General features: G+C 32.8%; 3 protein-coding genes across 3 annotated transcripts; 1 reads left to right on the top strand and 2 right to left on the bottom strand.

The window, feature by feature from the left end:
* Positions 607 to 2,937, top strand: LOC18611912 (RNA polymerase II transcriptional coactivator KIWI). Its single transcript, XM_007048405.2, has 4 exons — positions 607 to 968; positions 1,165 to 1,270; positions 2,462 to 2,484; positions 2,565 to 2,937. The coding sequence occupies exons 1-4, from the start codon at positions 831 to 833 to the stop codon at positions 2,622 to 2,624; spliced, it is 327 nt and encodes a 108-aa protein (XP_007048467.2). The 5' UTR covers positions 607 to 830; the 3' UTR covers positions 2,625 to 2,937.
* LOC18611911 (AUGMIN subunit 1) lies at positions 3,703 to 7,039 on the bottom strand. Its single transcript, XM_007048404.2, has 6 exons — positions 6,634 to 7,039; positions 6,394 to 6,526; positions 6,158 to 6,292; positions 5,948 to 6,071; positions 4,820 to 4,957; positions 3,703 to 4,110 (listed from the first exon to the last, which is right to left on the bottom strand). The coding sequence occupies exons 1-6, from the start codon at positions 6,899 to 6,901 to the stop codon at positions 4,003 to 4,005; spliced, it is 906 nt and encodes a 301-aa protein (XP_007048466.2). The 5' UTR covers positions 6,902 to 7,039; the 3' UTR covers positions 3,703 to 4,002.
* On the bottom strand, positions 13,104 to 13,772 carry LOC18611910 (GATA transcription factor 7). Its single transcript, XM_007048403.2, has one exon. It carries the CDS (start codon positions 13,770 to 13,772, stop codon positions 13,104 to 13,106), a length of 669 nt encoding a protein of 222 aa, XP_007048465.2.

Genomic DNA, 15,170 nt, shown 5'->3' with positions numbered 1-15,170 from the left:
GATATGACAATGCATGGTACATCAGTTGTTTTAACCTTACATCCGGCGCGTAGGAAATTTTGAGAAGAGTGTTATCTATTTTATTAGTTTAATTTTTCAAAAAAGGGATAATGACTTTGCCATAAAAGAAAAATAAGTTATTTTACTCTCATATCAAGCATGTAAAATATTTTAAAAAAAGTGTTGGATATTTTATTAATTTAAATTTTTTAGAAAAAATAATGAATTTATATAAAATGATAAAGTTGTATCAAAGCGAATTTGATTTTAATTTGATATACGTCAGTTAAATTTTTCAGTTAATGTTTGTTTGAAAGAAAATTTTCAACCAATCTTAATATAAAATTACCTTTTTATAATTCAGAAAAAGGACATGAGACATTTGGATAAAATAAATAAATAAATAAATTATTACTTTCTATTTTACAAATTGAATGTTAACTTTTGAAAAATTTAAAAATATTCACTCTGCATTGTTTTTCTACGAATTCTTTATATTAAAAACGGTAAGTTATTAAATATATATATATATATATATTAAAAATATTATAACCATAGAAATTGAAAATTTTGTTATTATAAACTTAAATGAAGGTTTGTTACAGTATGGAATGTTTAATTTGAAAATAAGGGAGTATTTTTTTAATATATTTTAATTGGCTTTTGATTTATGTAAATGGTGAAATACCGACCTTTTGGTCTTGAGCATCTTTAGCCAAGTTTAAAAGCAAAGCAAAAGGCGGTCCTCAGTGTTTTGTCGAGGCTCGGGAGGGAGTTACTGAGACAAAACCAAGCTTGCGATTTGCGAAGAAGGAAGCGAGTTGGAGAGAATGTCTTATAGAGGGAAGAGAAAGGATGGAGAGGATCACGCTTCCGACGAGAACGACGACCACGCGCCTCCCAAGAAATCTTTCAAGACTACTGCTGCCGCCAACTCTGACGATACCGACGGAATCGTTGTGTGCGAGGTCTCTCTCCACATTCTCTCGTTGTTTCTCATCTTATTTTCTATATTTTGTCTTTATTTTTCCAGACACATGCAATTCTAGGGTTTTGTGCCTTAGGGTTTTTGTTTTTTTGTTTATAGTTTCTTATGAAAAATGTTAATGAAATGTGGGATTATTTTTTTTGTTTTTTTTTTGGGGGGGGGGGGGGGTGGTGTAGATATCCAAGAACAGAAGAGTTACGGTGAGGAACTGGCAGGGCAAAATTTGGGTTGATATTCGTGAATTCTATGTGAAGGATGGCAAACAAATGCCTGGCAAAAAAGGTACCTTTTCTGTTTAATTTCCAAAGTGTATGATTTCAAGTCTTTGTTAGTTCTGTTTTTTTATTTTTAGTTGTTTGACTTAACTTACCCAATCTCTAATATGTACAACAAGGGTGTTTTAACTGAGAAAGAGAGTTTCATTTTTGTGTTGTTGTTGGATTCAGACCTGCTTTCCTGCTACCTTGATATTTTGGGTTTGCTTGAGAGTTCAAGTTGTTGCATCGTATTTGCTGTTCATGTGATAGGCCTTTTTGTTTCAGTAAAATATTTCACCTAGGGGAAATGCTAAGCGATATTAGGAAGTTTGGTTTGTTGTTACTTTCAATTAGGTCAGACCTTTTTCCAATTGTCAATTGGTTTAGGTTGGATTACAAACATGGTATCACGGTACAATTTGTTATTTGTTGCTTATACTCTTCTGTTCTTTGTTCACATTATAGGCCTTTTTAAATGTTTTTAATGCTCTACTAAAGTTCACCATCTGTTAAAGCTCAATGTTTCCTTCGCTTTCATCTTCAACAAATCTTGTGCATGAATATTGTTTTTTGTTCAAGAGAGTTATTATTATCCTCTTTTTACTTTAAAAGAATAGCTATAATAAAGAAATTAAAAGTTAAAGAAAACAAAGGGTCACTTATGTTAGAGGCACTTTATAAGGCCTTTTGCCTTAACAAAAGTTTGCGTAGGCAAAGAAGGTGTGTGTTTGATTGAAGGTGCCTCACCCAAAGTGGTAAGAGGCATTAAGTTGATTTGCTTTATGCCTGAGTAACAAGGCACATACGTTGCTAGTGCTGCCTGCCCCATATTACACATGGTATTCTATATTGAGATTAATGTACTTTTTTTTTTAATGTTTATTTGGTTAATGAGTTGTTTCCTACTCGTTGAATTTCAACCAACATAAATAGACTTTTAAAAGTTGGAAAATCCCAGTTATGTGTATCCTTTATGGAAAAAACTTTTATTTCAAGAAGTTATAAATTGTTGATGAATTTTACGGTGGGGTAGTTTGACATCTCTCTCTGTGTCCATGCTTATCCTAGTGCCACACTGATAAACATGTTGATGCATAAAAGAATTTGAGTTTGTATTTTAGATTCTGGAGCTTAGAGTTAACAATTTTTATTCCCATTTTTGGTTTCCTTCCTCATTGTCAATAGTTATGACTAACACCTTTTTATGCTTTTCTAGGTATCGCTCTAAGTCTGGATCAGGTAAGCATCACAAAGTTTATGCTTTCTATTATGATGATCATGGAGACATTTGACTTATCTTGATTGTGGTGTTGTTTCAGTGGAATCTTCTACGGGATCATGTCGAGGAAATTGACAAGGCACTTGCTGAGAACTCGTAGGGCATTAGTAGACATGGCTTACCATGTGCAGAAGATTATGGGAGTCTAAGGTGTCAGGGTTTCTTTTTATGCTGGAAAGTGAAGTTGCTGGAGGCCGAGGTTTTGCATTTTTGCGAGGGGTCTATCTGGACTTGTTTCTGAAGTTGCTAAACTTAAAAGAATTTCATGAGGCGGGCCTTCCTTTTGTGTAATTAGTTGTGTTGCTGTAGCTATTAGACTAATATATGCGTTATCTTGATGTTGGATGATATTAACATGGTCAGTAAATGGAGACATGGAGGAAATAGATTGGCCTCTATAGTTTTCAGTTGAAGATTCTGCCAATTCTCATGAATTTTTAACCCTAGCAGCACGAATTAAATCAAGGACACTGGTTATTTAGGCTTGAAAGATATTAGTCTGCTATCCAGAAAAAGAAGAGTAAAACTGCAATTCAGAAAAGAAAGGGAAAAGAAGAAAAAGAAAGAAACGAGTCAGTTTCGGCATTTCCTATACCAAATGTTGCTCCTTTTTTATTTTATTAGGAAAAACGTATTACTGAAAACAAGGGTTTCTACCAAAAAGATTCGAAATCCCTCTGATTTCGATATTTGAGTTCATATGCCATTGTATTTACAATTGAAGCAGGCATTTTGAGAGGATCATACACAATACCAAATCCGACGCAAGTTTAACCGTCCAAATTGGTGTAAAATCCACGAAACGATGCCAAATGGCAAATGGCATGCTTCCCCTAACCAACAACTCAAAAAATGAATCAATGGAAGAATCTTGCCTGCTTGCCCTTTCAAAGAGAAATAGAAACAGGAGAGACAATTCTATTGGCCTCGGCAAAGACATACAGAATGGCTAACCAAATTAAATTAAACTGTAGAAGTTAATGAAAAGTGGCAAGAGCAGGAGGTAGACAGTTCTTGAACACCTTAGACAGTTCTTGAACACCTTAAGCCTCTTTAGTTTGCTCGTGGTTTTAAAGAAAAAAAGAAAAGAAAAGGAAGACCTAAATACAGATTGAGAGCAATTTTTGCAAATTTGCTTGGGGTTCACATTGGAACAAGCATACACATGCACAAATAGAAAACATATACCAACTTGAAACTGGTACATCACATTAGAACTTGAATCTCATGGTAGTTTTGCTTGATGAAAGAGTTGCAGTACAAAGAAACATATCAATTTATGACGCTGTCTGCATTGATAGAACATTACTATACACACTAAAAAAATAAGGAGAAAAAAAACTAAAATTCAATAAGAACTCAGCATCTTTCTTCTTTTGGCTTCAATCACCTGGGAAAACTCACCCTTTTAGAAGTTCTCCAATAATAATAAAATAAGATATGAAGAAGCAAGACAGCGAAAAACTATATCAAGGCAATCAATCTGATGTAGTAAGGGCTGAATGCAACACATCTTCAAGATATTTTTCAGCAGCAGCATACTGCCTTTTCTTGTCCTCAATTGCTAAAGCGGCCAAAGCTTTATCCTGCACAGACAAAAAATGGTAATTAACGCGCTTGTTAGAGGACCTTCCCTCATGATTAGTACAAACATTACTAGAACACCATAGAAAGAGTTTTAATTCCAAGACAAGTATCAAAGAGAATCATCCCCATTTGAAGGACAAGGATATGGAAACTATGCCCTAAGCCAATAACAGACAAGACAACGAAGACAATAAAAATGAACTTAAACAGAGACCAGCTGAATGATAAGCATGTGGAATACAAATTACTATCTACATTATGATTTGTCGACAAGGATACAAGTGCTACATGACATGAAGTGCCAAGTAGAATATCCCCAAAATGTTAAAACACATTGGAAAAAGGATGTCTAATGTATGTGTTTTTCAATATTAAATGTATACATTAATTATTCATCAGCTATTCATTTGCTTATATCGAAACCATAAATGATATTGAGAAAGCAATATGCATGTGAAGTTTCATTGAAGATATGCATAGCAACCTCATAAATCTCAAACTACCTTTTAAATAAATTAAATTACCCTTCTAACTTTCCACAAGACATGATGGGCAATGAACCCAATTGGACAAGAGGGTCCTCTACCCAAGTGTTTGATATAGGAAATAAATACTAAGTGTAATGTAGTAGAAATTTCAATTTGCATGGAAAAAACATGAACCCCAAAGCACGATAATGCTTGAATGTTAATTATAATAAAATATTACAGGAGGCAGGTCCTGGTAGCTCCTCAAAGTATCTAGGATGGGCTTGGTCTTCTTCTCTAAATCCTTTCTGTGCTCATCCATTTCAACCAACACCCCATGGTTAATCTCCGGTGTGTAGCCCACACGATTCAATAATGCCTGTCAAACAAGATTAAGCATAAATGAAATGCAAAAAATCTTCAAGCAAGAAAAGTGCAGGTGATGATTTGGTCACCAAATGCTTGATACCAACAATGAGGGAAACGAAAGAGACTAGCAGTGTCCTTGTAGTTCTATGTCTAGTACTTTATTATTTAAATTCTATTACATGCACAAGTGAAACACCAACGAAGATGACTCATCTACTCAAATGATCTAATGGTAAATTTGCAGCGACTATCAACTTGAAATTCTAAAAGCAATCATTGACCATACACTGGAGGAGAAGAACACCTATCTTGCTTTTGGTATTAACAGGTAGGAGTGAGAACAAATATCTTGGTGGATAATGAACAATTTTACAGGATGCTGGAGATAATAGCTGAATACCTTCACCTATTTGGAAGAAACTAAGATCCTATAAAGCTCAGCAAATATTGTCTGAGTGCAGAAGTTTATAGATTGCAAAATGGTGCATATTTAACAGCTATACTGATGAGAAACTATGGCAAAATAAGGTTCAAGTTTGGACAAATAATACGAAGTAATCAAACAAACTATGGTCTGGCTCTAGCTTCTTGATAACAGGTCACACTAAGTTCATCTTCTGCTTCTACTTGAAGCCAAAAGCCCAAACCCTAAGAAAAAAAATTTCAAATGAACAACCACTTGAAAATCTATTTGGAAAAAGAGCTAACATGATAAAATAAGAAGAACAAACACTCTTAACAAGTCCGAATGCCCATCCATATTTCTATATGCCATTGAATAACTTTTGTGCTGCCAGTCAACTACAATATGAACCATGAATATACCAGTAAATTTCAACAACTTATCGTGCTGGCAGCTTGCCTTTTCATCCATTTGTATCCTTCTTCACTGGTATATAGCAAGGTCATCTCACAAAAAACAACAGCTTAAATTTCCGTAACTAGTTCTGCAACTTAATTTTACCCTCAAAATGATAATAATAATACAAAGGAATCATACCTTGTAGTTGTTATACTGTTGTATATACTGTCGCTCCTTTGATGCCATAACTCCTAAGTTCGTCTTCCAATTTTCCATTTGAGCCTCACAGGGAGACACATCATCTTCTAGTTGCGCTAACGTCCTACACCACAAAAGCCAGTTCTTCTCCAATAACCACCACTAGATTCAAACCTAGAACTAACGGGTGGCAAATGTACACAATTTTACCTTTTCAGATAGGTTAGCCTTGCAATCGCCTTTCTAGTATACTCAAGAAGAGTTTTGGACTCTTTGTGCACTTTGGCCCTCTTCTCCTCTACCCCAGTTTTTCTCAAAGAAATATCACCCATTGCTACAAGAAAACTAAATTTGATATTTTTTCTCAATTAAATTCCGAATATAAGGCAAGGAAATCAACATGAAATATTGAAATATTAGAAAAGGTATGCTTAAGGAAATCCTACCTACTAAGTTCAGTGTCTCTAATATTCAACAAATTAGCTACATTAGCCAGAACTTGCGCCGACGCAACCACATTTGAAGGTAAACTCTCCTGCGCTAATCCCACATTCTCCAATATCTCTCTAATCCGTGCCGCTACAAAAGAAATTTTCATTTTAACAAGAATAAGACAAAATTATTTAAATTAGAGAAATTTAATTCAAAAAAACTAATGATTTTCTCGGCATGAAAAAGGGTGGGACCTTGAGAACGGTACTCGGCTGCTTTCTGGCGAAAATCGTTGGCAACAATGTTGGCAGCTTGAGTCTTGGCCTGGGAGACGGTAGCCAGATTGTACAAATAGGCAATGCTTCGCGGGGTGTATTCGAAATCAGGGACGTCTTTGCCGGCAGCATCAAACTGAGTCACGAGCCACGCCTTAACTTCCGCAATTCGAGAGGCATCTGATCCTCCGCCCTTTGTTGCGTCTGTTGCCACCGGATCACCCACTCCGGAGATCATTTCATTCATTTTTTTTTTTGCAGTGAGTCGACTCGTGAGTTGGAAGCGAGTACAAGTGATTCCGATTTTAAATTATAAGAGATTTCGGTAATATGTCGTAAACGGAAGAGACAACGTTCCTTTTAAAGGCTAAGCTCGCCTGCTTTCACCTTGACTTTTTTTTTTTTTTTCAAGCACTGTTTCGTGTTCACTATCACAAATAGGAACTTAAGCCAACTCCGTGCGACTAATTCATGTTTATATACTTAACATGTATCCACCCTTATTGATTTGGTATCCATAATACTCACTCAATTATGTAATACATCACTAATATAATATTCGTGATACTCATTTTTATCTAATCATGCAATACTTATTATTGGTTGAAATTTAAAACCTCAACCTATGCGCCTTTAAGTAAATAAGTTTATAAATCACAAGATTACATTTTTAATTTAAAAAATATATCTAATAAGTGATAAAAGATACAAATTTATATATCCAAGATCTATTTTATACCTTAAATATGTAGGATTCGTGACATTCATTATCTAGTTAAGATTTAAAAGTGAAAAATCAAATCAAATACTATTTTTCAATTTTTAAAATTACTTGCTCTGTTTGATTTTATTATTCATGTCCCAAAAATATACTTTTTTTTAACATACATTACTCTTATTTTAAAATTCTTTTCATAATTTGTTTTTTTTACTGTTTGACATAAAACAACTAAAAAAAGGTATTTCATGAAAAATTTTAAAATTTTGATATAAATATGTTATGAAATAAATCTTAAGAGAATAACTATAGAGAAATATATATAAAAAAAAAGTATTTAGAGGGAGGGAAAGTATTTAGAGGAGTAGGAAGATTTTATTTAAATGTGTATTTATAAATAAAGTGAAGAGGTTTATTTATAGACTAATAACCCCTTATTTAGATTGAACTTATAAGATGAAGATAAAAATAAGAGATTAGATGAATTGATTAAATTTTAATCTTCATTTAATATAATTTACATTCAAATTAAGATATACTTAGTATAAATGGATATTCATAAAAATATTTATAATACTCTCTTTTGAATATTCATTGTATTAAGAATATGCCTCGTTAAAATTTAAAAAAAAAAAATTCATGGGTAAAATCTGAGTGAAAGAAAAAAAATATATAATTTTTTTTAAAAATACGTTTTTAAAATATTACCTCATTAAATTTTAACACCATAAGTTATGGTTGGTCGTAGACCTTTTGATTTAAGAATAGAAGTTCTTCTCGTGAGTATGAGATTGATTTTTCATGCGCATTTGTTTGTTGACCAATTCTCCTCTTAATAACGAAAACGATTTTTACTGACAGCTATTGGACCATTAATGATAGCAGAAACCGTTAATAAACTTAACAAATTGTGAAAAATATGAGTTGATGGTGAAATTTGAGTGGCATAAAAACATAAACGAAAATAAAGACATGAAAAGCAGACTCGAACATCATGTTTGCATGGTATCACCAAAAAATAAAAGGAAAAACATACAGCACAAACCAAATACAGTAATTGCAATAAATATGAATAAATCAAGAAATGCCACTCTATAGTCAGCTGCTCTCAGCTCTCGCGATGGCTGCCCAAAAGAATACCGAGATGTTAGATAACAAAAATAAGTTGGGGAAAATAGCAACGCAAAGATAATTTGGGTGATGAATAAATGGAGGTAAGAGTAAAAAAAATCATGTGATTAATTAGTGAAGGCAAACAAAAATTCAAAACAACAAATGTAATTTGAAATTACAACAAAAGTAAATCACCATCAACGACAAATATGTTATATGCATTTATAAGAATACTGCAGACGAAGGTAATGTCTATGGGTCAAACATTTTATATGTTCATCACAAACAGATAGTCATTTATGGTTTGTTAACATTAACAATAAAAAGTTCTGTAACCATGCGTGGTAACATTAACTTGACAGTTGATGATATTTAGCATGTAATCTTGTAATTTTAGAATGAATAAATATTATTCATGAGCATTACATCATGATTCCATAAAAAAGAAAATGTTGATATATGTTCTAAATCAACAACAGTAATGGGGAAAAAAACCATAAATAGAGTCTAATTTTTTATAACATACTGCTAAACAAACGTAGGAAAACCAAAAATACAAAACTTGATTGCATGTGCAGGGAGAAACTTCCAGAGAAAAGCATGAACTGGTTTTTAGAATTGCTTGGCATCAACGTAAAAGGAAATTCAGCACATATTTATCTAGCGATTGTACCCAAAATGAAAAATATCCTATAACTATTGAACTATGGGACAAAAAAATTAACATTGAAAAGTTATCCATACAATCAACTATGAACAGTCAATTTTTGGACATCATTATGAGGTAAAAAAAACCAAGGTGATTTATTTAATAAAAGTATGCCGACAAAATAAAAATATAAGTACACATTATAATCATATTATAAATTATAATAATCAATCCTCCGTATAAACCAACATAAAAATGGATAAAATTAAGAGAAAATTGTAAGAAACAACTCTACTCATAAGCTCATTTCAAAAATAGCTTTCAATATAAAGTTAACTATTTTTACTCAATTTTAATCATGAAATTATAAAAATATCCTTAAAACTATTTCAAACAAATTAAATACTCTCAAATTTTCTCTCCCGCCATTCATTTGCTTTGCTCCTCATTCTTTTGTGCTCTCCATTTACCAACATCACTATCTCTCGTCATCTCGTTATCAATCTACATATCAAAGAGTATGACATGAAAGATAATAATATATTCTTGGATTTATTAGTTTACATTCATAAAACCGAAATGAATGAATGATCGAGAAACGAAACTGTAAAAAAATGAAAACATGAAAAGAAGAACCCACAAAAAAAAAAAGCTTTAAGAAAAACCCATAAAAATACAAAACAAAAAATAAGAACCAAATATATATATATATAAGTAAAGACAATGCATGCTTGTAATATAGTGTAAAATAAAAATAAAAATACATATTTCTACATTCAAGATGCCAAAAAATGGAAGCAAATACATAACTAGAGAAGCAAACAACAAAGAGAATGAAAACATAAAATAAACCTGCAAAGAAGGAAACCAAAAAAACAAATAAAAAAAGTACAAAAGCCAAAAAGAAACAAAGAGAAGAGAAAAATAAGAATGAAGAGCAAAAGTAAATGGGTGGGAAAAGGAAGAGTAGATTTTTTGGAATCATGTGGGGAAAAAGACAAAATTATCTCCTAATTTTCTTCAAAACCCAAAACGTCCTCAATTAACACATGACGCCATAATATAACCCTGATGGGGCTTCATTCCTAAAGACCCAACTAGATAAGTCACTTCAGCTAGAAAAATGCATGGCTCGAGGCATGCACGGTGTCCAAAATCAACCTCTAAAATTTATACTTGAAAGAGCTGCAAAGTGGGCACATGGACTAAAACCATTGACATGCCTGCCCGCTTAACCTGACTCAACGCCAAAACCCATTTGAAACTCAGTGCATGGACCCTTTTTGAAAACACCACATGTCAGTCAAGTGTCAAGCGAGGAGTCTTGCTAAGTGTCAAGCCAAGAGCCCTTCGGGGCTTCTTTTAATATATAGTTATATATGATATGAGATTAGTTATATCCATTTTTCTTTTTGTTGAGATTTTCCTTTGACTTGGTCTCTTATGTAGCCAAGAACAACAATAAATAATATGAACATTATATAAAAACAACGTTTTAAAAAAATTAACAAACTTCGTGACTACTTGCACTTCAAACTTGTTCACGAGTGCGTGGATGGGTATTTATACCAATCTTTTCAAATCCTTTTTATTTTCTCCAATTTGGATTTTGATTAGATCCCTAACTATCATTGATGGATGCTACATTTAAGGTTGAGCATTGGTCGGCCAAAACTGCATGGTCAATCAATTATTGGACACCGATTGTGAAGCTGGTTAAGGATAGTGGTTATTACAGTTATTCGGCTCGATCGTTGATGAAGAATCATTCTCTTTGAAATCGATCGAATAATCGATAGATTTTTTTTTCTTAATAATCAATTTAGGTTTAAAGCTTTGGTGATCTTAGCTCTACTTTGAGCTTCCTGCAAAACGGTAGCCATATTTGGAAAAAACATGTAACCTTTAACAAAGCATAGAACATTAAATCTAAGTCACCATTATCAAATAGATAAACACTTAGCTTCTCAGTTGGGTAATCATAAGCCATAACTAATTTTCTCATTTTAGTGTATTAGTAGCCTTGCATGGCTCATAATGCAATAATGTAAACACTTGTAATGTAATGAAAAATTATTAACAAAACTCTTATATTTTCTTATGCTCTCTATTTGTCCTATTAAACTAGTGTTATGCTCTATGTTTGCCCTTGTTCTACATGTTCATAATAAAAGGCTTCACTTGCAGCTATTATACAAACTAATATCATGTTGACATTTTTCAGATAAACTTAAAACGCAAGCAATAAGGTTTTCATTCAGGTAGTTTGTAGTTATAACACCCTATGGTCATATGGATGAGAAGTTCATTCAAAAATGCGATATTTGATAAGCATGTGCAAGTAGATCAAGAAAGGCTTAAGAGTTTATACTAAGGGTGCTGCTTCTGTTGCGATTTAGAAAGGGAGAGTTTTACGCAATGCATTTGTTCCGAAGAGATTATTTCGACAACAAAGCTATGCTTGCTATCTAGTTTTGCAAAAACAAGTCAACAAAAACCATTCAACTATTCAACAACATACAACTTCTGTAGCAAAAATCATAAAAAAAAAAAATCCAAACCAAAAATCACCAACCAACCTTGTAACTGTCATAACTGATTGATTGTGATTGGTCACAATTTGGTCGATTCTCCAATAACTTAGATCGGTTGATTCTCCAATAACTTAGGTCGATTCCCCATAATTTCGATCAGTGGCAACTGGTTCCACCACTTTGGTCTGCTTGGTCAGCTACGGCCTTCTCCATGATCGAAATTGACCACCTCTATGACCGAAACCGACCACACACCGACCATCTTCACAACTAAAATCAAAACAAAAACCGACCCGAGATACTTTGGTTGTTTTTTGTAATAAAAAATCTCAAACAGAGGAAAAAATTAAAAATGTTGTACAAAATTTGCACAACTAATGAACACATTTAAAGAAATATTTAAATATCACATAAAATATTGAATTAGGCATTGAAATCAGAAAAATGTATTCATCTATTCAATTCCTTTCTGTTTAATATTTTCTTGTGAATGTTGGAATGTTTCGTGATATCAAAAGTTGGACTTGCAGTAGGCCAATACTCAAGCACTAATCTCCCCGATTTATATCGCACCCCACAAGCGTTGCATAGCATTTTAGGCCTCGATGGCCCCATCCTCCATTGGGGAGTGTTCTCGCTCAGACAGTGACTACAGTGACTGCATTTTCGCCTCATATTTCTACAATTCCACCCTTCACCAACAACTGCCACTTCTTTATCATCAACTACATGTTCGCTCATGTTCGTTCTACATGTTCATAACAAAGGCTGCACTTGCAACTATTATACAAACTAATATCATGTTGACATTATTTAGATGAACTTAAAACACAAGCAAAAGGGTTTGTATAGTTATAGTACCTTACAAGCTATAGTCACATAGATGGGAAAAGGCGATATTTGATGAGCAGGTGCAAGTAGGTCAACAAAAGTGAAGAAAAAAAAACTTAAGAGGTACCACTAAGTGTGCTGCTTCTGTTACAATTCAAAAGGGAGAGTTTTACACAATGCATTTCCTCCAAGGAGATTATTTCGACAACAGAACCTAGTTTTGTAGGAGCATGTCAACAAAAACTATTCAACAACATATAACCTCAGCAGCAAAAACCATAAAAAACATCCAACCCAAAAATCGCCAACCGACTTTATAATCGTTGTAATCGACCGATTGTGATTGGTCACGATTTGATCGATTCTCCAATAACTTAGGTCTGTTACTCATAACTTCTATCAATGGATATTGGTTTGCTTGGTTAGTTACAACCTCCTCCACAATCAATACAGACTACATGACCAAAACCAAAACTGTTATGCCACAAAATTAAAATTTTTATACAAAATTTACACAATTAACAAACACACTTAAACAAATATTTAATTATCATACAAAATATTGAATCACATATCAAAATAAAAAAAGAAAAAATATATTTATCTATTCAAATCCTTTCCTCTTTAATATTTTCTTATGAAAGTTGGAATGTTTCGTGATATCAAAAGTTGGACTTGCAGCAGGTCGATACTCAGGCATTAACCTCCCCGATTTATATCGCACCCCACAAGCGTTGCACAGCGTCTTAGGCCCCGATGGCCCCATCCTCCATTGTGGAGTGTTCTCGCTCAGACAATGACTGCACGTTCGCCTCACATTTCTACAATTCCACTCTTCACCAACAACAATCGCTTCTTTATCATCAGCTACTAATGCAAAGTCCCTCGTCTCCCACACACGCTTGCCCCCACGCTTCCTCCGCTTCTTCTTGGTGAAAGTAATACTTTGTTCAAATACTGATCTTGGCCTTTTGCTTTCCCAAGCACTGTAATCATCGTCTATATCTTCAGTCGTCTTCTGTTCCGGCACCTCGTAGGAGTTTGGTGAAACGTAAGAGAAGTTAATTTCATGTTCCGGAGTTAGGCAAAAGCCATCGAGAGAGATGATTTCATCAGTAAAATCAGGGAGCCAGTCTAAATCCTCCAAGGGGTCTTGTGGCACACAAAGCTTAGTACTCTCCAAGCTGGAAAATTCTTCAATCTCATCAGCTGACAGTGACAGGACGGTATTGTTGTTATTACTATCACTACAATTGATGTTTTCAACAGCCATTAAACTGCAAGAAACAAAGCAAAAGGCAAAACAAAAGCAAATTACGAAGCACTGGGAGAGAGTACGAAAGCAAACCATCCGACACAAGTAATTGATTGCTGTGTAATTTGTATTTAAAGAGGAAGAGAAGAAGCCACAAAAGGAAATGCAATTAATACTAAATTATATTCCTATAAATTTGACGGGTAATTTTGCTTAGTGATTAAGTTATTACTTGGAGACGTTTACGCAAGACTGCCGGATAGGTGCAAATCTGGTTGAATACGAATAGAATTCGGACTTCTTATACGACAGCGTTTTCAATAAAGTTTTCACTATAAGGTGCCTCTAACATATATTATATTCTCTGCCTACACCAATGACAATTAGGGATTAATTGCTAAAGTCCACTCGAATTTGATTTCACGGACATTATGGAGTTTAATAAAATAAAAGTTCAATTTTAGTTGGTCACTCCAAAACCAGTTCGGACTTGGTTTATATAATATTAATTTGGTGTGTGTCCAACATAAAATTAATTAATGATTTCTTACTACAAAAGAGATTAATTTCAAGCCTTAATTTTAATTCTCTTAAATTTTGGCTATTTTTCATACATATATTTTGAATGGAAAAACATGCACATAACTAAAAACATGCATATATAAAATTGTTAAGTTTAGCCATGTACTTTCATAGGAAAAGAATAGTATATAGTAGAATATAAGAGAAATGTTTTAGAATTATGTGATCTTTACTTTTTGAACGCCTAACACTTTTATTATTATGAGCCCTTTTTTTTATGGTTGAAAAAGTCAGTGTAATGAGCATAATTGGGTGAGGAAAAATGTCATAATAGAAAAAAAAATAAATGAATTTAACTTTATAAGCAAAGGAAAAGAATAGTATATAGTAGAATATAAGAGAAATGTTTTAGAATTATGTGTTCTTTACTTTTCTGAACACCTAACACTTTTATTATTTTTATATTTCAAACCATTTTCATAGTTTTTTAATTTTTTTATATTGAAATCATAAAACATCAATTATATAAAAAATAAAATTTTAATATAAAATGCACTATAATTATTTTATTTTTATTTTTAAAAATCAAATGATAAATATAGAAAATGAGAGGAAAAGGATAGCATATAGTAGAATATATGATAAACGTATGTCAAATAATGATATTTTCTTTTTGAAAGTCAAGTCAAATAATGATATAATATATTAAATTATTTTAATGGCACAAGAATAACAATATATATCTTATGTTTATTTAATAATTGATACTTGATAAGATTATTGAGTGTTAATTATGATGAATTTATTATTGATCGTAAACGCAGACAGAAATTATGATGACCATTGCTTTCAATTACAATTAAGGATAATAACAACAATTCTAAACCATACCAA

This window comes from Theobroma cacao, chromosome 1, assembly GCF_000208745.1.
Source record: "Theobroma cacao cultivar B97-61/B2 chromosome 1, Criollo_cocoa_genome_V2, whole genome shotgun sequence".
Taxonomy (NCBI): domain Eukaryota; kingdom Viridiplantae; phylum Streptophyta; class Magnoliopsida; order Malvales; family Malvaceae; genus Theobroma; species Theobroma cacao.
Note: the sequence above shows the minus strand (reverse complement) of the source record. Positions and strands in the feature narration are given on the sequence as shown.